Source organism: Tachysurus vachellii, chromosome 7 (assembly GCF_030014155.1).
Source record: "Tachysurus vachellii isolate PV-2020 chromosome 7, HZAU_Pvac_v1, whole genome shotgun sequence".
Classification (NCBI taxonomy): domain Eukaryota; kingdom Metazoa; phylum Chordata; class Actinopteri; order Siluriformes; family Bagridae; genus Tachysurus; species Tachysurus vachellii.
The window spans coordinates 4,820,114-4,841,173 of record NC_083466.1 but is presented as its reverse complement, the minus strand read 5'-3'; the positions used below and the strand labels follow the sequence as shown (position 1 = coordinate 4,841,173).

General features: G+C 37.7%; 2 protein-coding genes and 3 pseudogenes across 2 annotated transcripts; 3 read left to right on the top strand and 2 right to left on the bottom strand.

Moving 5' to 3' along the window:
• Nucleotides 1-462: 462 nt before the first annotated feature.
• LOC132847885 (uncharacterized) lies at nucleotides 463-1,732 on the bottom strand. Its single transcript, XM_060873394.1, has 3 exons — nucleotides 1,658-1,732; nucleotides 1,279-1,560; nucleotides 463-1,146 (listed from the first exon to the last, which is right to left on the bottom strand). Exons 2-3 carry the CDS (start codon nucleotides 1,351-1,353, stop codon nucleotides 502-504), a joined length of 720 nt encoding a protein of 239 aa, XP_060729377.1. The 5' UTR covers nucleotides 1,354-1,560; nucleotides 1,658-1,732; the 3' UTR covers nucleotides 463-501.
• Nucleotides 1,733-1,771: 39 nt separating this feature from the next.
• Nucleotides 1,772-3,970, top strand: LOC132848099 (sterile alpha motif domain-containing protein 9-like; annotated as a pseudogene).
• Nucleotides 3,971-4,133: 163 nt separating this feature from the next.
• LOC132848098 (sterile alpha motif domain-containing protein 9-like) lies at nucleotides 4,134-6,241 on the top strand (annotated as a pseudogene).
• Nucleotides 6,242-6,860: 619 nt separating this feature from the next.
• On the top strand, nucleotides 6,861-7,530 carry LOC132848329 (sterile alpha motif domain-containing protein 9-like; annotated as a pseudogene).
• Nucleotides 7,531-19,333: 11,803 nt separating this feature from the next.
• Nucleotides 19,334-21,060, bottom strand: gpr25 (G protein-coupled receptor 25). Its single transcript, XM_060873934.1, has one exon. It carries the CDS (start codon nucleotides 21,047-21,049, stop codon nucleotides 19,895-19,897), a length of 1,155 nt encoding a protein of 384 aa, XP_060729917.1. The 5' UTR covers nucleotides 21,050-21,060; the 3' UTR covers nucleotides 19,334-19,894.

The following is a 21,060-nucleotide window of genomic DNA, read 5'->3' as shown; positions in this document are numbered from 1 at the left end:
TACAGAGGGTTTCATTCATTAGGACCTTATTAATTTTTCTAAAGTATTCTGCCAAACAGCAGACAGTTGAAATAAGATACTGATGGAATTTATCTTTACTCTCATATCACTGTGAGATTATCCGAGTTACAGCAGGTTTTAGCTTAACAGTAAACTGATGATACTTTGCGCCATCTTTCAGATACCGACCTCAGAGCTGCCGAATGAGATGCAGATACAAATGCGTGAAAGGAGGACTCACATGAAGAGGTGAAATGCAAGTTTCTTTAATCTTTTACACAAAACTTCTTAGTTGGGAACTGTATGTCCACAGTTATTTTTTTCTTTACTGTTTACTAAAGGAGGTACAGTAGAAACACAATATAATAGAACAGAAAAAGTTTTACAGTATTGCTTACAGTGAACAAAATATATATAAGAGCATTCTGAAAAACAAAAAACAAAACAGCAAAAAGCCCAGATAAGAAGGGGGGAACTAAAAATAGCACAAAATTAATGTATCTAATCCCTGCGATCTTCATGGTTCGGCCACATGTTTTCGTCAACATCACATCTGATATCATCCAAGGCGATGCACCTGGGATAAAACCGCTTGGTATGTCGGATCCACCCTTGCCAATCTTGAACTGTGATGTCCCTGCAGCCAGCATCCATGGCTTCAAGGAGGGACATCTGGTCATGTGGCTGATGGTCATAAACCTTCCACCTCCATGCAGAAAAGAACTGGTTGAGGAAAGGTGAATAGGGTGGAAGGAAGAGACTTACCAGTCTTGGGTGGACTTCAAACCATGCTGTTATTGCTTGCGAATGATGGAAAGCAACATTGTCCCAGGTAATTACAAAGGTCCTCATGTTTTCACCCTCCTGATCCTGCTCTGGCACCAGGCGCTGGTGGAGATCATTGAGAAAGGCAAGGAGGCGCTCGGTATTATAGGGTCCAACCTGACATCTGTGAAGGAGTAATCCTGCATTTGCCATTGCTGCACACATGGTAATGTTTGCCCCTCTCTGTCCTGGCACATCAACTGTGGCCCTTTTTCCAATTATATTTCGTCCACGTCGACGCCTTATGGATAAATTGAATCCTGCCTCATCTATGTAAATGAATTCATGAGGGGCCTGGTTGGCCTTCAATTCCATAACTCTCTGAAACAAAGTTTATGTATATCATGTCATTACTGTATACCATACTGTATTGTAACCTATTACTGTGTAGGTTACCTACTTGCAAAGTGCAAAGCTTATAGAACTGGACATTGAATTGAATATACACTATACCTGGACATATTGTCGTCGTAGCTCCTTGACTCTCTCACTGTTCCTCTCAAAGGGAACAGTGTAGAGCTGCTTCATCCGCACTCTGTGTTTGGACAATGTACGTGTAATGGTTGTGAGGCTGATGCTTTCTATATTGCCAAATATCTCATGGTCCTCCACAATTCTAGTTTTAATTTCATGCAGTTTTATTGCATTTTTGCAACAACCATTTCTACAATGGCAAGCTCTTGATCATTATTGAGGAGCTTTCCTCTTCCCCCAGAGGGTGGAAGACGTTGCATTCTTTAGATGGGAAAAAAATCAACATATGCATTACTGTATGACCTTATTGACATGTCAAGTGAGAATAGAAACAATCCATGTAAAATGCAATACTTACCTGTTGGTTTGTTGAAAGATGTGAATAATGGCGGCAACCGTTGACCGCCTCAAATTGGGTTGCACTCTTTCACCAGCCTCTCTTAGTGATAGACCGTGGTTGATTACATGGTCAATGATAGTGGCACGAATTTCATCACTGACTACTGTTCTTGCAGCCCTTGGAATGCCACCACCACGCATTCTTACACCTCTACCTTGCCCTCTCCTTGGGCCTGCTCCTGTTCCTGCACCTCTCACTGCACCTCCTACTGCATCTCTTACTGCACCTCTCCCTGGCCCTGCATCTCTCACTGGAGCTGGTCTTCTCCCTGGGCCCCTTGCTCTTCCTCTTCCACGTCCAAACATTACAGTGTTTGTCTTTTTCTGTTTCTGTTTCCAAAAACATCACTCCTCAAAGTCCTCTTTTTATAGTAATAGAAAAAAATAACCCCTGCCACTGAGTCTAAGCCAGACTGGAATCAGCTGTGGTTGGCCCAATTCACCCAACATAAATCAGCTGTGTGTCAATTATTCAATTGTTTGTTTATTATCAGCTGAGATATATTGTTTTTGAACTGATATCATTGCAGAAGCAGAGGTTTTTATACTGTATCTAAGGTTTGGAATATTGTTACTACAAGGTGACTGAGGCAGAAAGTCAGAGGATTCAGTTTATCTGGCCATTGCTAAGTAAGAATTCTAACCATTTGATATAACGAAAGATTTTTCATGATGTTTTTTAATCGAAACAAAATCCTGAAAAGTCATTTTCCTGCATACGGCTTAGCCCTGTTTGTGTTTGTGTTGTGTTTATCTTCCTTTTTCGTCAATAATATTGTGCTAACATTTTTGTTTGTAATATTTACATTTTTTCCGAAGAACACTTTTGTTGTTTTACAGAAAGAACATTGGAAGTAATTATCGCGTTTGTACTTTTCATCAAAATAAGGTAGTTTGCAATTAAATACTTTGAAGTCTCTAACGACTTTAATGTTTCATTATAAGAGGTTAACATACTCGTGTAACGTGTAACGGCTAAAATTAAGGCGTAAAATTTAATTATCCAACATATTCTACCGTATTTTCCGCACTATAAAGCGCACCAAATTATAAGGTGCAGTCTCAATTACGGGGTCTATTTCTGTACTTAACCCATACATAAGGCACACCGTATTATAAGGCGCATGCTAAAACATACGGTCTATAAAAAAGGTAACGGAAGCAAAACAGTGAGTTTAGTTGAACTTTATTCTACTATTTAACAACACGCACATTATTTTTTAATCAATCTTCTCCCACAAATCCATCAAAGTCCTCATCTACTGTGTCTTCTTAACTTGGTGCAGTTAATTTTCTTGCTTCTTCCACTTCCGAACCATAGATTCATTGAAGTTGAATTCTTTCGCAGCTGCTCTATTCTGGCCATGTACACGGTGAAATCATTGGCATTCCCATTAGGGAAAAAGACATGTATACTGATGCATTGAATTACACTGAAAAGTGCGAGATAGTACGGCAATGTATAAGACCACCTGTGTTCATACTGGTAATTGAACCAAACAGTAAAGAAGAACACTATGTGGTTAAATTTGATGTAGAACCATCAGTAAGCTTAATGAGAGGCATTGTGTTCTCTGCCTGCTTACAAAAATTCAAAGAGGACTCCAATAAAACTGTTCCTGAAAAAGAAACAATATATTGCAGAGTTGGTGCTGAAACAAAACCAGCTAATGATATTCATACATTTTACCAAGAAGTTGGTAGCAGAGATGCACAAAGAGAGGCAGCCGAGAAATCACATAGTGTCACATGTCCAGAACTGTTAAGATCTTGAAAGAAAACTCATCATGCTAATAACAGATGGGAAGAAACAAATAGACCATGACAAATGGTACATACTTGTTACAAACAAGTTTTCAGAGCAAGATCTTCAGCACATACATTTTTTGTTTGACTTTGACCCAAATACATACATAATTACATTGTTTCCGGATTATGCCATGAATATGATAAACACCATAAAGTGAACTACAAAATTCCAAGTGTTACGTGCTGTTGTTTGTCGGTTCTCTGTGTTTTTTTTTTTTTTTGTTCTCTCCCTCTCTCTCCCTTTTATCTGTCTCCTCAGATCCCTGCCATTAGACACCTTTCCTGCCAATCTTAATTATCCTGTGTGACGTCACCCTGTGTGACGATCCACCAATCAACACCCGATCCTGCTTATTTAAACCCGCCACCATTCATTCTGTTGAACTTGAACCCTGTTTGATAACCTGTTTGCTGATTTGTTTGCTGTGTTGTTTTTTGTTTGTATCTCAGACTGTTCATTTAACCCGTTTTTTTAGTCACTTGTTCTGTGTCTGTACATTAGTGTTCATTCTCCCTGTTTATGTGACTTTGTTAATATTGGGGAAAGTGGACAGGTAAGTACGTCACGTGACACCTGCAACACGTAGGTGGTCGTTACTGTATTAGACACACTAGGTTAAGAGCGCATGCCACCCTCTGTATGTTTTGTTTTTGAGTAGGTAGTGTAGGTTAGTTAGGGCGTCGTTCAACGCTGAAGATTTATCTCATTACCTTTTCCTTTGTAGCTTAGTTTGGAGGGTTAAATTCTAGTTAGAGTGGTTTTGTTTTGATTATTTCTTTGTTTTGGCACTGCTTGGACCCCTTTCCCCTTTTGTGTCTTTGTTATCTTGTTTCTGTAAATATTGTAAATATTATCATCAACTTTTTCACTTGTCACCACCACTGAACACTTGTATATTAATAGATACAGGTTTTGCCCACTATATTTGTTGTCTTTGTCTTTGACTGCCACATTCACACCAAAATAAATCTTTATAATCATTTCATATTGTTACATCCCACCCATACCCCTCGTATGGATGGGGATCATAACACCGTGACAAGAACATCAAAGAATTTGTGAGTCATCTACATTTGTTTGATCAAACAAGTTGGATATTTTGTAATGGACAAAATGATTTCTGTGGGAATGAGACTCCTTGTGATGAAATTACTGTACATGGTGTAAAAAAGGAGGACTTTCCTAAAAGATTGTGTATCATTGACATGCAAGGATATCTTACCCCATAGATCTACCTTGTGATCTTCCTTCTCACATCCCTTGTTGAGAAAACTATAATGAAAACATTCCAAGAGTTTTTCACTGACATGCAAGGTCATGAAATTATTATATGCATCTCCGAATCAGAAGGGAACTTTCAGAAATGGGAAGCATTTGCTCTTGAATTCTGTGACAATAAAACTGTAAACCAATCAAATGTAGTAGGTTTGAAAATGAGTCAACTCAACGCAACTGTCAAGCAAATCCAAAGCCCCAGAACTCATGCAAAAAAGCTCTTACTTGTGTTTGCCGAAGCAAACTGCTATCTTCAGCCACGTGATGAGGAAACAATGTACTCATTGGAGATTTTAGGCCAGAATCACTGTGAAGGCATCAGTGCAGAAGAGATTGAGTCAAAGAAAATGGAAACAGAGAGAGACTTTTTTTCGAAGAGGAAAAGTCACCTGGATGAACTTCTGGCTTGCAGAAAAAAAGCATGTTGGAAAAATGATTCAAAGAGGTGACCAAAATTCTGAAGAACTCTATTAAATGGAGTTCAGATCAACTGCCTGTCAAATGCATCAACATATTCCATCATGCTGGTAGTGGAGGGAGTACAGTGGCAAGACAGGTTCTGTGGAACCACAGAGAGGAGCTGAGGTGTGCAGTTGTGAAACCATCAAACTCTGTTAGCACAGTTTTAATACATGCTCTGATGCTCCGGGAGTATGAAGAAAAAGATCCACAGGAATGTCTCTCTGTTCTCTTACTTGTTGAGGATTGTGATAATGAGTATTTAGAAGAGTTAAAACATGAATTAGAAACAGCTATTAACACAAACAAAATTGCCCATGGAATGCCATGCTTCATTCTCCTTCGTTGTAAACAATCCCCCGATTCAGAGAAAATTGTCTAAAGTGTCGCCTTTACTGAGTGTCTCTGTGACAAGCTTTCGCAAAAGGAAAAAAATTAATTTGCAAAAAAACAAGATGTGCTTAAGGAACAGGTCAAGACAGAGTACATTCTGACATTTGTCTTAATGTGTAATGAATTTGAATGTGAATATGTGAATCAATTTGTACAGCATGTATTACAGGATATTAATCATGCATATGTTGATACAGTATGTAGCTCAACACCTACGTGGAGAACTCTTTCATTTCTCAGTCACATTGTGAACGCTACCTTCATATCCAGCTCTCTCTGCATGGGGGAAGATTTCGACAACACATATTTGGGCAATCTCTGAGTGAGCAGGTTAAATTGGTCTTCATACATTTGAGAGCTGAAACAACCCACATTAACTCTATCAAAATCATCCACCAATTGGTAGCAAAGAAAATTCTCCATCAGCTTTTGGGAGACAAACAACAAAGTGATCTTGCACTTGAGCTTCTCAGCAAAGATGTGCTCTTTAATTACAGATTTGGATGTGTAGAGTACAAGAAGTTTCTTCGTGACCTTCTTCGTGACCAAGGGGCTACAAAATCAGCAGAGGTGATAAACCAGACACCTTTTTTCACCCCTCATTGAGCATGTAAAAAAACAAAGGCAGAAAATGATCCTAACCTTCTTATTGAAGCCTACAACAGTGGGCAGAAACTGCAGCAAATAAAATGCCTAATAACTCTTGACACCAAAGGTCAGGTGTACAAAAGATTGTTCAAAACAAAAAGCAATGAACTGGAAATGACTCACCAGAAAACACCAGAGTGCACAGCAGATGCCATTGAAACAGCAGTTAAAGCCATTGACTGTTTTGAAATATGTCAGAGGGTAGCTGTTAAAGAAACTGAGACCATGGTGGGGTGTAGACCAAGTGGGGTGCAGCTTGTTAGAGCTAATTTCTTCAGTTGATATGTTGTCGAGTAAACACGATGGTCAATTACAGAAGTACATGTGTACGCACCACATTCCTAAGGAGGTTAAAGGACCATGGAAACCCTTTCACTACAAACTCCAAAACCTTCAGCGATAATGCACAAGTCATTTAGATCAAATGACTGACTTCAGCAAATACATGGCTATCTCCCAGCTCGGTGGAGGTAACTTTACAACAATCTTCTCCAACATAGAGCAGAAAAAAATCATAAAGACTAAGTCTAAACTTTAGAAAAAATAATTTCACTGTAGGGTGCTAAAGGGTGCTAAAATGGATCAAGTGGATCGTGCCAACTACATAGCATCACATTTTGCCTTAAGTGCAATCTCTCCTAGGTCACCTAAGCTGGCTGTACTCAAAGATCTGCAGAAGCTCAGCTGTTCAAGAGAAATCAAAATGCCCATTGAATGCTCTGCTTCTGTGCACACTCCTTTTTTGTCCAGAAACATTTGACAGTGACCAAGAAAAAGAGGACAAATATAAAACAATTTGTACTGCAGTCATAAAGCTTCAACAAAACTACAAGAACAAAATGAAGGATATCCCTGTCAGAAGGAGGCGGATTTACACCCACTTCTACCTGGGATAAGGATCTGGCTATGAGAAATTTGTCCACAAGTATAAAATTGAAACAATCAAACAATTTTCCTCTGTTTCATAAAAGCGTCAAAAATGGATTGAAGGGGAAATGTGGAAAACACCAGAAATTGTGCAAGAGCTTAAGCATGTAAACAGCTAGACAGAAGATGGAAGTGTATATCTTGAGGGCCCTAAAACGGAAAGGATTTCCATTCATCCACGTAATGAAAGTTCAGTGCCTGGAAATAAAAACGTCACATTCTATCTAGGCTTCACATTCAGGGGACCTGTTGCATGTGACATACCTATTAGAAAATCGGCAAAAGTATCTCTTAAAAAAAAAGTCTTCTTACTGCCCTGACAAATTGGCAGATGGGCTAATTGAACCTGAAATGATTAACAGGTGCAGGAAATGGGGTCTTTGTTTTCTGTTACAGAATATAGAGTTCATTAACCTGAAATAAAAATCAGTTTGTTTCACATAGTGAACATTCAACATGTGTAAAGTTAACATTAGATTTATTAGAAATGCCATATTTTCAGCCACCAAACATTCCTGACAAAGAAAAAAGGCTGTGAAACAAACAGGCCATTCAGAGTTTAAACCAGGAAACACCCAGGATCTAGTACAGGAACTCTCCCTCCATCTTCACTTTTTTTCTGCACAACCTTTTTTTGCACTATGACACTAACTCTGGACTGTCACTTTAACTCTGGACTTGCACAGCACAGTGCCACTTTATACCACACCATACTGCACATGGACACTTTAAGGACAATCACTAAATCATTTTAATTTGTACTGCCAATATCTACCATATGCATCTATGTATATACATATATTTTCATATATTTTATATAGTTTATACTTTTTATTGTATGTGTATGTGATAAATAAAATTTGATTTGATTTGACATTGTAATTTGATTTGACTGTAATTATAATTGTAAGGTGACTGTTGAACCTTTTGCTCTTTATAAACAATTAAATAGCTTCATAATAAGAGAAAAGCAAAGTCTAAGTCTAAAACTGCAGCAGAGGAGATAAGTTGATACATAGAAAAAATTAAAGTTGCACTGATTTGTAAAAGGAGTTATATTGCACTAAACTGACTTGATTCTTGACGAGTAAAGTGATGCTGGTGATGTAAACAGACAAAATTGTTGGTACAAGTGACAAAAGTAATAATAAAAAGAAATTACATAAAATAGTTTTTGAAATGAAAAATGATGGTTCTCCTAACTTCATATGGTTAAATTATTTTTATCTTTACTAGGGGATCCATCAGTTTTGTTCAGGCCAGTTTCATTAGTTTGTTTTTTAAATAATGCTTCTGTTGAACCACAATTCAAAAGCAATGTCTGAGTTTCATTAATCAATTTTTAAAAAAAAATTATTTTATTTTATTATTTTAATTGTTACTTTGGTCAGTTTCAAGTTATTTCAGTGACCATTGTGGGTTTTTCTTACTTGAACGGAAGTGTACCAACAATTTTGTCCATGTATTTACATCACCAGCATCACTTTACTCAAGTCAAGAAGGTCAGTTTAGTGCACAATAACTTTAACCTAATAACATTTAACCAATTAATTATTTACATTTTCTGTATCACTTTGGGCAAACCACATCCTTGATCATAGTATTGCCCCTGCCAAGTAAGTTTCTGCTAAAACCACCAAACTTCTGGTGGTTAATACTGGAAATCTTTAACCTTCTGCAACATGTAAACTTACCCACCCACTCTCATGATCACACATGTGACCTGGTCATATTTGCTTGTAATATCACTTGTTATGCAGAAACTGATTACAGCTGTAAAAAAATAGTTAAAAAGTTTAAACATGAAAAGAGTTAGACAGATGTACAGTGTTGAGCTAGTCTAGGGTTAGTTTTCACAAAATAACCAGTTCAGGATTCAGGGATCTGATATCTTTAATGGGACCAGGAATGACAGACACACAAAAAGGTTCCCACAAAAGAGTGTTGGCATATTGTAAACTTCTGCTATGAGGACTGAGTCGAGCCTTTAATCTTTATTGTACTGATTATCAGGTATATGGAATAGTATCATCAGTGTATAAAGATTTCTTTATTATAAAAATGATACAACACACACTACAGAAAACACTTCATGCGGAAGAATGGTAGATATTTTATAAGGCTTCTAACACTGTAAACATTGCTGGACATCTTAACAGGTGATACTACTTATTTTACACAAAAGTACTTTTACAGGGTGTTATTATTAAATGTAAAATCGCATATCTAACTGATTAAGCTGATTAAATGGTGTTTTGTTTATTTTGTTCAGTTACTGATCCTGACTGTAGGAGTAAAGTGTCTAGTAGAAGTTGGGAGGCAACATCCACAAGTTGTTTATACTTGTATATCGTCGCTGTCGGGCGGAATCCTCATATCTCCAAAACCGTTATTTTTCAGGAAATGAAAAAAACGCCATACCTTATCTGCAGTGCACAGGGTTTTCTGCTCTGAAACTGAGTGCAGTTTAATATTAAACAGCAGTATAGTTATACATGATGCTCTCAATATTTTCCTGAATGTAGTAATGAGGATGGGAGAGAAGTGTTTGCTCTCCTGTTTCTGCAGGAACTTTGCTCACATTTCTCCCTCATTCAGAGCTGATCGGCCCTATACGCTCACTACGCAAGTTGCATAGGGCCCCGCAAATTACGCAAATGGTTTACATGGCTCACGGGTCAGGTAGGAGGGCCCCTTAGCAGAATTTTGCTTAGGGCACCAGGGAAGTCAGGATCGGCTCTGCCCTCCTTCACAGTGATCAGGGATAAAGTGGTTAATAAGGCTAACAAAGTAATTTGCTCATAATAATACAGTACATACCTATAAGATAATATAGAACTCTAAATTGTAAGCGAGACAGAATTGCCCCAAAATAACATGTAAATTATATGTAGACTGAACAAAACCATTTAATGCACAGTAGTATAGAGCAGAGTCTGATAGAGCAGCAGAGGAGATGATCAGATCCATTAGTTTATCACCATGAACTTTAGCAGACATTCTTGGGGGAGGGTTGGGACTTATAATTTCAGTTGTATTAATGTAAAGAAGGAACTCGGGTTTAGATTCTGGATATTGTCTACCATTGCAGGTAGTTTTGTGTGGAGCTTGTTTCATACCTGCAGGACAGAGTAACATCATCACCTTCATCTACAACTTTATGAGTGAAAAGTGGCTCTATTGAATCTGCCATGGAGTCACCTGTCATAGAGAAAAGAACATGATGTTTTTAAAATTTACACAATAAAACTACAGAATTACATGAAACACATATAATCCGATGCTCCTTAAGTAATTCAATAATTAATATGTCTGTAGTAACATAAAATCAATGTTGACTCACCTATTGAAAACTACACAGTCACTAATGTTACTGATTCTTACTGAAACATCCTGACTTTACATTCAGCTTCAAATGAGAAACCTGTATATATCTAATCTGTATAAATCTAATAATTAAAGTATTATATATTGTAGTAATTTTTTCTGATAATCCTGTTATAAATAGGAGAGTTCAGGGTTATTTCACTGAGGTGAGGAACAAACCAGCCTCTTTCTCTTGTCCATTTAATTTGTCATTTGACTCATTTGATGTTAATAGAATTTTTCTGCTTAATAAAGCCACTATGTAAGACAATAGTTACTTTATAATCAAAGAATTCTACATCTCTGGGGTATGTGAGCAGGAACCTAATACTGTACTTAAACTAACTGACGTCGCTGTCTTGTGGAGAAAGGAGAATAACTATACAACAGGGTATTACATACATATCTCCACCACTTTCACCCAATTTGTTCTGCTAACTTCTGCTAGATGGCAGAAGAGTAAAGAGTCTGTTAGGAAGATGGAAAGGAGCATGCACAAAGTGGGTGGTTTCTTATATGTAATGTTCCAGTTAAAATAAGAGAAACTCTGCACAAGATGCTGTCTGTTACTTCCCTGAATGTAGCCATGATAGGAGAGGTGAGGTTTGCTCTGCTGTCTGCAGAAAACTGACACACTGATGGGATTTTCTGGAGCAGAGAAGCTCCTCTATGTTGTACAGATTGATCACTGTGGAAAGTGGATCCTCCTGATTTCAAAATCATCTCTTTTGTTTTCTACTATGGATTGTTACTTCTACAATAGTCCTCAAATAACTTTACTTTATCTCTATATGTAGACTGGTCATTTTGCAGAGTATAAAAAAGTGTAATTTTTATACAGTTCACATGATTTGGATTTAAATACGCTTATATTATTCAGGTAAAAAGTGTTTGTTATTTATTTCATAGGATAACAAACATGTTCTTATGTATTTCAGTAAGCTGATGTAAGCTGTGCTTGGTAATAATAGCAAAGATGCCAGTAAGCCATTAGTCCTCACAGGAGAGGGGTTTATGGTGTGTATTCATGAGGTTTGCTGGTTTGAATGATAGTTGAAGTGGTTTTCACTTGGTGTGTGTTTGGTAAACTGGGCGGTTTATTTGCTTTATGTGTCTTACTTCTCCCTTTGGCCTACATTAACATTTAGATTTACTTTTATTCATACCACAGTAGACAGAAGTAATAAATTAACTTAAATAATATATATAAAATAAAATGATAAAAATAACACAATGTCAATGTCCAAATCTCTATGGACCTGTATGTAGGTGGTAATCATGCAAAACATACACTATATAGCCAACAGTTTGTAGAAGCCTGGCTGTGACCCCATATCTGAAATAGGAGGCCATGACTTTAGAATTAGATGTTCAACAAAGACATGTGGGTCCAGCTGCCCATCCACCCTGAAAATGAGACACATTGTGTGATCACATTCAAACCAACTCTACCCTAGAAAATTATATAAGCAACTGACTGCTTTATATACACCTACATTCATTCATTCATCTTCAGTACCTGCTTTATCCTGCTCAGGGTTACAGTGGATCTGAAGCTTCTCTGATCAACACTAGTCATGAAGCAGGAATACACCCTGGATGAGACACCAGTCCAACACAGGAGTCCAACCAGAACAAATGGTAATTCATTAAAGTGGGTTGTGGGTTGTTCATGAATTTAATTACACATTGTGTTCACCAGCAACATCTGGTGCATGCAATGTGTAGTTGCATTCTAATTTGTGAATTTACCATGATTATTCTTTAGCTGCTGTGTAAATCCCTTTTTATTCTTTTAATCTCAGCTATTCTTTGCACCTGTAAATGTTAGTACAAAAGTTGTTTTTCTGTGTTTCTGAGCGCCGCTGTGGCATTCACCATGCAGGAGAAGAGCACAGTGGAGAGCTAGATTCAGCAGCTAGAGGGAGGTAGAGGGCTAGCCCAGAGACGGAACTAAACCTTCAACTTTTCCCACAGATTCCTCTGGCTGAACAAGTCAAGTCAAGTCAAGAAGCTTTTATTGTCATTTCAACCATATATAGCTGTTGCAGTACACAGTGAAATGAGACAACGTTTCTCCAGGATCATGGTGCTACCATGGTGCTACCAAGAAATTTGGTGCTCTTGATGATCTCTACAGATGATCCGTCGATGTTCTGCATAGAGTGCTCGCTTTGTGCGCTCCGGAGGTCAACAACCATCTCTTTGGTTTTATCAACATTCAGAGATGAATGCTGATGAGACCCACCACGGGTCTCGAGCACTGAGCACTGGAGATGATGTTCCAGATCCGGACTGACTGAGGTCTCCCAGTCAGGAAGTCCAGGATCCAGTTGCAGAGGGAGGTGTTTCAGCAGGCTCAGCTTCCCAATCAGGTGCTGAGGGATGGATAGTATTAAATGCTGAACTAAAGTCTATGGACAGCATTCGTACATACGTGTCTTTATTGTCCAGGTGGGTGAGGACCAAATGAAGGGCTAAATGGCAATGGCATCATCTGTGGAGCGTTTTGGACTATACGCGAACTGAACAATACCCGGACTGCCTGCTGAGCCTGTGCCACATTCCTGTGTACACCTTCACTGTGTACCCCTTTAAACACAACTGAGGCTTAAATCTCTGACACAAGTTTGCCTATTGCTCACTTGAATTTGCTGCACTTCTTTTGCTCCGTGCACATCCACTTTAAACTTTGGCCAAATTTTATCTGCAAAATTGCTTGTTGTGAAAAAGATTATAAAGAATAAATGATGAAATGACTAGATGAATACAAACATAGTTATTACTTAATGCATTTAATTAACTGATTTAATATCATTGTAATAATTTAGTTGATACACTGATGAAAGTTAATGACCTGTAACTAGAGTGAGAATCAGTGGTGTGTATCTCACTATGTACAGTAAGTTGTATAGTTGAGCCATTTCTGAACACAGCTCTGTGACGATTCTGTATAATAGTGCTGTATGTGCTGAACTTTACACGTCTCTAGAAGGCCACACCCAGGAAGTGACACTATTGTAGTGTAACTTTGTACAGATCATCACTTCACAGTATCAGTGACAGTGTGGGATGTGGTAGTCTAATGGTTAAGGTGCTAGCCTACAAATTGGAAGGTTGTGAGTTTGATTCCCACTTTTACCAGGCTGCCACTGCTGGGCCCCTGACCAAGGCCCTTAACCATTAACTGTTCACCATCAACTGTTCACAAAATGAGATAAAATGTAAGTCGCTCTGGATAAGGTTGTCTGCTAAATCCTGTAAATGTAAATGTTCAACAGTGAACTGGGTCACTAATAAAACACAGAATTTCACTGTTGCTCATCAACCCACTGTATCAGACACCAAAAGACACAATAACTCAATAACAGTACTTTAACCTTTGATACTAACTTTTGAAACTAAGTACATTTCCAAGTATTTTTCATAACTTTTACCGTTACATTTACTGTGTACAAATTGCAGTGGCAATATTTGCCTTGAGGAATACAAGCTAGCTAGTAAAAATAACTGAAACTGGCAAACTGAAGACTGGAAGTCTTACATAAAAACATTCAAACACAGAACGCTAAAAATAAGGAGGCTATTGCAAAGTTAAATTTTTTAAACAAGGGTGGTAAATAACTATTATTTTTTACAGACTTCTTTATCCACTGTAACATTGGGACTCTTTCTTCTTGCAAAGTTATGTATAATTGCTTGCATAAGCTAAAGTCATCACCCAGAAGTGACCAGGTGCAGACAAAAAAGAACATCAGTGCCTCATCATGAAACACTCACTCACTCATTTTCTACCGCTTATCCGAACTACCTCAGGTCACGGGGAGCCTGTGCCTATCTAAGGCGTCATCAGGCATCAAGGTAGGATACACCCTGGACGGAGTGGCAACCCATCGCAGGGCACACACACACACACTCATTCACACACTACGGACAATTTTTCCAGAGATGCCAATCAACCTACCATGCATGTCTTTGGACCGGGGGAGGAAACCGGAGTACCCAGAGGAAACCCCTGAGGCACGGGGAGAACATGCAAACTCCACACACACAAGGCGGAGGCGGGAATCGAACCCCAAACCCTGGAGGTGTGAGGCGAACGTGCTAACCACTAAGCCAGCATGGCCCATCATGAAACATTAGAATAATAATTTCTTTATCTGGAAACAAACTTTTGGTTCACATTCACACAATATACAATATCTGTCAATGCATTTGTCAGACTGTATATTTATAATGACACCCTCCAGTGTCACCCATATGAGGATGTGATCCCCTTTGAGTCTGATTCCTCTCAAGGTTTCTTCCTTCCATTCTAAAGAGTTTTTCCTTGCCACTGCTGACTGAGTCACCTCAGACTTGCTCATTGGGGAAAATTACATACACATTTAAATATATCTAATATTACTCTTGAATATTGTATTCTATTAATCTTTATATATTCTTTACATTAACCTTTGTTCTATGTTTATGTTCTATGTATGACATTTTACACTTAAATATCTGGTGCCCTATCACACTGCTTAACTCCGAACTTACAAATTATTAGCGTCTTTATATGCCAACAAAATTAAAATCATATCCACAGGGGTAGCAAGCCATTGACTTCTGTGCTAGTCCCAAGCCAGGATAAATGGAAAAAGGTAAAACACACACACACGCACATAGGAATAAGGCTTAATGCTGAGCATCAACTTTATTAAAAATATGTATCAACATATTTATTCTTAATATAATACATCGATCAGGATGTTGAGTTCTTTTGTTAACATGCAATGGAGCTTGAGTAGCTTGTGTGATTGTGAATGAGGATGAAAAGGTGTTTGAGAAGCCTGAGTAACAAAAGTAGAAGCCTGGGAAGAGACGTTTCATTTCATTTGGCAGACACCTTTATCCCAAGCGACTTACATTATCTCTCTCTCTTTTTTTTTTTTAATATATACAGGTGAGTAATTGAGGGTTAAGGGCCTTGCTCAGGGGCCCAACAGTGGCAGCTTGGTGGACCTGGGATCGAACTCACAACCTTCCGATTGGTAGCCCAACACCTTAACCACTAGGCTACCACATGCCCTCAGCAACCTTCTCAGCAGCAGATGAATCAATGAGTAGACAATGACTCTCCAAATCTTTAGTGTGAAGAATAAGGATTTCAGTTAGAGGGCCAAAAACAGATGGAGGAAGTGGTTAGCACGTTTGCCTCTTATTAGTTTTTATCCCAAACACAAAAACTATATTTTATCTACAAAAATCTTTTATACATGTAAGCTCAGATACTGAGTAAATCAGATGGAAATGTCATATTATGTGCTCTGTTTGGTGAAACATGAAGGGGCATAGCAGTGTTTAACCCAAACAATACTGCATATCTCATTTTAAATAAAATCTACATATAAGTAAACAATAGGTTATCAAAAACTTCATAAGCTTCAAGTGATTGAGAAATGAAGCCTTTTATTTGTTATCATGATATGAAGAAAGTCTAATGAACTCCTGAACATAAAAGCAAATACATTTAGATGTCTATTTACATAGGCACATAATATACTATTTAAAAAAATTAACATGACAAGGAACAGAGAGATGTACAAAGCTTCTAAATTGTAAGGATTGAATCCCATCTCATCACAGAACTCCAGTTCTAGCTAAATAAACAGTGTATAAGTTTGTAGGTGAATGGAAACTGAAAATCTAGCTAAGGGTAAGGTGACTTGAAAGAGAAACCACCCACTCGCCTTACTAATGTGGAATTCACATTGATGATTCGCATGTTGAAGTTTGGCACGTTTTATGCTGGAGGCCCTTCCTGAAGAAACCCTCTCTATTTATCCAGGCATGTAACCAGCATAGTAGAGATCACTGTCTTACAACCCCTGTGGCTAGATTAGCCCAGTGTAGTTCAACTGCAAAGTGAAATGTCATTGTCAATTTTTCAACAGTCACTGCTGTCTTTCCATTATTATCTGGAAGGGGACTGAATCAGCTGGTCTCTGATGGTTAGTCCTGTGGGCCATGGAGTCTCATGCTTAGGCTCAAACAATAAACATGAAGAACTCAACATACTCTCTTATTTACCTGGCCACGTTTCACCTCCATCACTGTATTTCTCAGAATAGTCTCTGGTGTGTCACATTTGCCTACTCTGCCTAATCTGGCCATATAGAGATAGCTCAAATGCTTTTGTTGTTTAAAAACTGATGACTGCTGGACCATTATCCACTCCATTGCAGTTTTGTAACCCACCTGTGCTGAGCATAGTCTCTATATCATGTGACCAGGAGGCAGATATTCTCTGCTTGTGTCATTTGCCAGCACCAGTTCATCAGTCACATTAAATCACCATTGCAACCTGGATTGGGACTAGCACAAGTTTATCACTCATTCCAGCCATTACAGTTTTTGACAGGATGAAATCAATTTACATCCATTAATATCCAAGTCAAGTCAAGTCAAGAAGCTTTTATTGTCATTTCAACCACATTAGCTGAGGCAGTACATAGTAAAATGAGACAACTTTTTCCAGAACCAAAGTGGTACACAGAACAACACAGAGCTAAGGACCTAAGTAAGTTAGTCCTGGCCACATAAAGTGCATCTGTGCAACCTGGTGCAAACAGTGCAAGGTAAAAAACAAAACAGTGCAAACCAAAAGCAAAAGACAATACACAAAAGCAGCGCTGACTTACTAGTACATACTGTACTTCTATAGTACATGTGCAAAAAATACTGGTATGAACTTTAATAGCAGCAGTTATATGAGGTATTGTAATGAATTGTGCAAAACAGCAATTGACTGAATGTGCAAGACAGCATGTGTGTGACTGCCTGTTCCTTGTAAAAGAAGCTACCAAGGAAGTTTTCACGTGAATGTATTTCCTTTGGTTTTATTTTTCACTAAACATGACACATGTGACTACAATGAAGCCAATGGGACCGTTATTCTTGCACTATAACTATAGCACACTCTCCCAATGCTGGCACCGTTTCCTGTGTGAAGCCTAGGCTGTGGTCAATTTTGCTGCTTACTCACTTTTTACTGTTTGAAACTGTTTCAATTTCACAAACAGTGGAGGCTTAAAATTTGAGTGGTGAATTGCAGGCTAGCCTCAACCGTGTCCATCGTGTTTGTATGTTTCACTGTGTTTGTTTTTGTTCATTTTTCTCGCTTACTGCTGCAACCGCATATTTGTTTTTGCCGTTGCAGACAACTTATTCTTCCTCTCCATTTCCAGGTTGTCAGATGTTAAAGAATTTGAATTAACATTCAAAAATTTTAGAAAGAAATAAGAGTAGTTGAAGAAAGTGACAGTTTCAGTCACTTTCTCCAACGTCTCTTATTTCTATCTAAAATTCTTGAATGCATTGCATCTGCATACTTTTTTACTCGGCATATTAATATATATACAGTATATGGTCAAAGAGTCAGTGTAACGGTAGAACAAATGGCATATGTGCACGGGAAAGTTTCTGAAAAACCACTGTAATTTCCCCACCATAGTGACTGTGTGCATTGTCTGGCTTGTTACAGATCATCTGTGCTTTTCCGTTTATCTCAGATAATCTTAGATATTCATTGTGTGTACTGTTTTTTTTTTTATATAATGGGAAAAAATTATCCATTGACATTCTTTTAAATTCTTTTGAAATAATAAAACTGTATCTGTGCAAAAATAAAATTAAACCCAGCATTCGATTCAGTTCTTTTCAGGAATCTTTCCCTAGTTCCCTTTTTAGTACATACAAGCCAACTCATTTTCTGTTAACCTTATACTTTGAAATTATGCTGATTTATTTCAAAGCTGATGTGTCACATATGTATCACATAATATTGAACACTCAGAAGCAGCTCTCTTAATAAATAATTCTGCACTTAATTAAAAGTATATCTACAAACATCAGTATCAGTATTAGTTCAATAATGTTTTTGTGGGCAGATCATAGTTCATACTGTAAATTTATTTGCTGATCCTTTTTATACTACTTAAATTTTCCAGATTCAGAAATGATATTTTTCATGTTTAATTAATAAAATTTAGTGCAGAAAAAATAAATACAGTTAGCAACAATTTGAATTAATATTTTTAAATATTATAAATAAATATTTATAGTGAAGGTAAAAACCTTTTAAACATATATTTACAGTTTTAGAACTGCATATTCCTGTAGCATCGACTGTTACTATACCTAAACACAGATAGCTGTGTTAATAATGAAACAAAACTAGAGATGAAAGTTCAAACTGGCATAACATTAACCACTGACATAAAAAACTGCTGTGTGAGTCATTTGTAAAGAAACAGTGAGACTATGTGGCCAGGTGTGAACCATTGACCTCTCATGTGTTGCATCTGCCACTTATTTTCTCATGAGAAAATAGGATTTTAAGAAGACCGTTATGTTAGTTAGTTTACCATTTCTGTTGGTAATCAGGGCATTGTGTCAGGTGTGTTAAGATTTTTCCACTTCTGACACATATAGTGAAAAAAGACTCCGCTGATCTGAACAAGGTAAGGAGAAGGAGAACTGAATTGAGACTCAAATTGATTGTATCTGAAAAAAATCTTAACTTTGTTAAAGATAACAAATGAGCAAAATGAAACATTGTAACTGTATTTTTAATAGTTTTAGTCTTTATTTCTTAAGATTACAAAATACAAAATAGTTCCAGAGCACAAATGAAAAAAAAGCACTTAAAACATTCTATGTTGCATGGATTAATGCATCAATGAGCATGTAAAATAAAAATGGTTTGTTTTATGAATTGTAAAGTATGTGAGCATTAAAAAGACTAATGTTTACTACATTTAAATCTGATAGTTTAAAAACATGTAATATTATATATAAAATATAAAAAATATCATGTAAATAAAAGAAAAGAACATAAAAAGTAGTACAATTACATTTATTCCTGCATTTATTAAATTCAGTTTCAGGCATGTTGAAATTACCAATCTGCAGATTTGAGCAATGATTTATTTAAAGCCATAAAGGAAACAGATAACCATTTTCTATCATAAAATTCAGAACTTAAATGTTGAGCAAAACAATCAGTCACATTCATAAAAATATCAAACTGGCATTTTTAAATCTACAGTTGTAAAATACTGTATTCTGGTATTTTATACTGAAAATAAAGATATTCTCAATATACTGAGAATATATTTCTGGCCCACATTTGAGGAGAATATACTCCTCAAATATTGGCCAGAAATATATTTTCTATATTTTTATCCTGTTTAAAAACAAAAGTCAAGAAAGTATTGTTATAAAAAACGCATATATTCTGCCTTTAGACCATTGATAGATGTGGCTGAGTAGAGTTCATTTCTTTTGAGTTAGGGAGAAGAGATGGCCACGGAGTGCAGTGCTTCCCAGGCTCTCTGAAAGACCATTAGAGGCAGTTGAATTAGATGACATGTAACTCTGCTGTATATCCCCCTTGCCAGTGCATGACTTGCACTGTGCGGCTGCGCTGCGCCTAAAATGCTTATCCAGGAACAAGTAAATGACTGGATTCAGACAACTGTTGAGAAAGGCCAGGCAGGAGGAGATGATGAGCCCTCTGGCCAAATACATGTAGGTGTCATCATTCAGCCTGATGTCACTGATCTTGCAGAGTACTTGAATTGTCCTTAACATATTATAGGGCAGCCAAGATACCAGAAAAACAATAACGATGGTAAAAACAATTTTGAGAGAGTGGCGACATCGGGCTTCAGCACGTGAATTTCCAGCAGAGACACAGTGGTGCCGCAGTTTGACCACAATTGAGCCATAACATAGGAGGATAATCAGCACAGGCAGCACAAAGGTCAGAAAGACTGAAAGCAGAATCATACCTTGGAAAAAGGAGGAATCCAGGTCATCTATACAAAAGTCACCTTCAATCAACCCACGATAAACCAGTGATGGTGTCCCCAGGATCAGGGATAATCCCCATACCACTCCACAGGTTAGATGTATGCATTTGCTGCTCCGGAGAAAGTGAGAGTCCATAAGGCGCACTATGGCAAGGTAACGGTCCACACTCATGCACGTGAGAAAGAAAATGTTGGAAAAGCGGTTGACTGCAATGACATAGCTGCTGATCTTGCACATCGGCTCCCCAAAGGGCCACTGGTTATGCTTCCCAGCTGAGACAGCCCATAGCGGCAAAGTGAAGACAAAAACCAGGTCTGCTAGTGCAAGGTTCAGCACAAATGTATCTACCAGACGTGCATTCTTCTTGTGCCTGTTACCAATAATTATGATGACAAACAGGTTCCCAGTGAATCCAGCAAAGAACATAATGAAATAAAACATGGGGAGATAGATGTGAGACATGGAGAGAGGTTGCTCCTTCACTGCAGTGACTGACGTTGGAATCACTGTATCATTCAAATCAGCGTAATAATCTTCAAAAAAATGATCATTCAAATCAACCGTATGATTTTCCATTGTGGTATGAAAGAATGCCATCTCAGTGCTGCTTGTCATCTGTGCTTCTC

Bases quoted from the DNA above. Each gene is read 5' to 3' on its own strand.
- gpr25 (XM_060873934.1), bottom strand. From the start codon at position 21,049: ATGACAAGCAGCACTGAGATGGCATTCTTTCATACCACAATGGAAAAT.
- LOC132847885 (XM_060873394.1), bottom strand. From the start codon at position 1,353: ATGAAGCAGCTCTACACTGTTCCCTTTGAGAGGAACAGTGAGAGAGTC. The intron at 1,147-1,278 runs GTATAGTGTATA...ACTTTGTTTCAG, and splicing joins TACGACGACAATATGTCCAG to AGAGTTATGGAATTGAAGGC.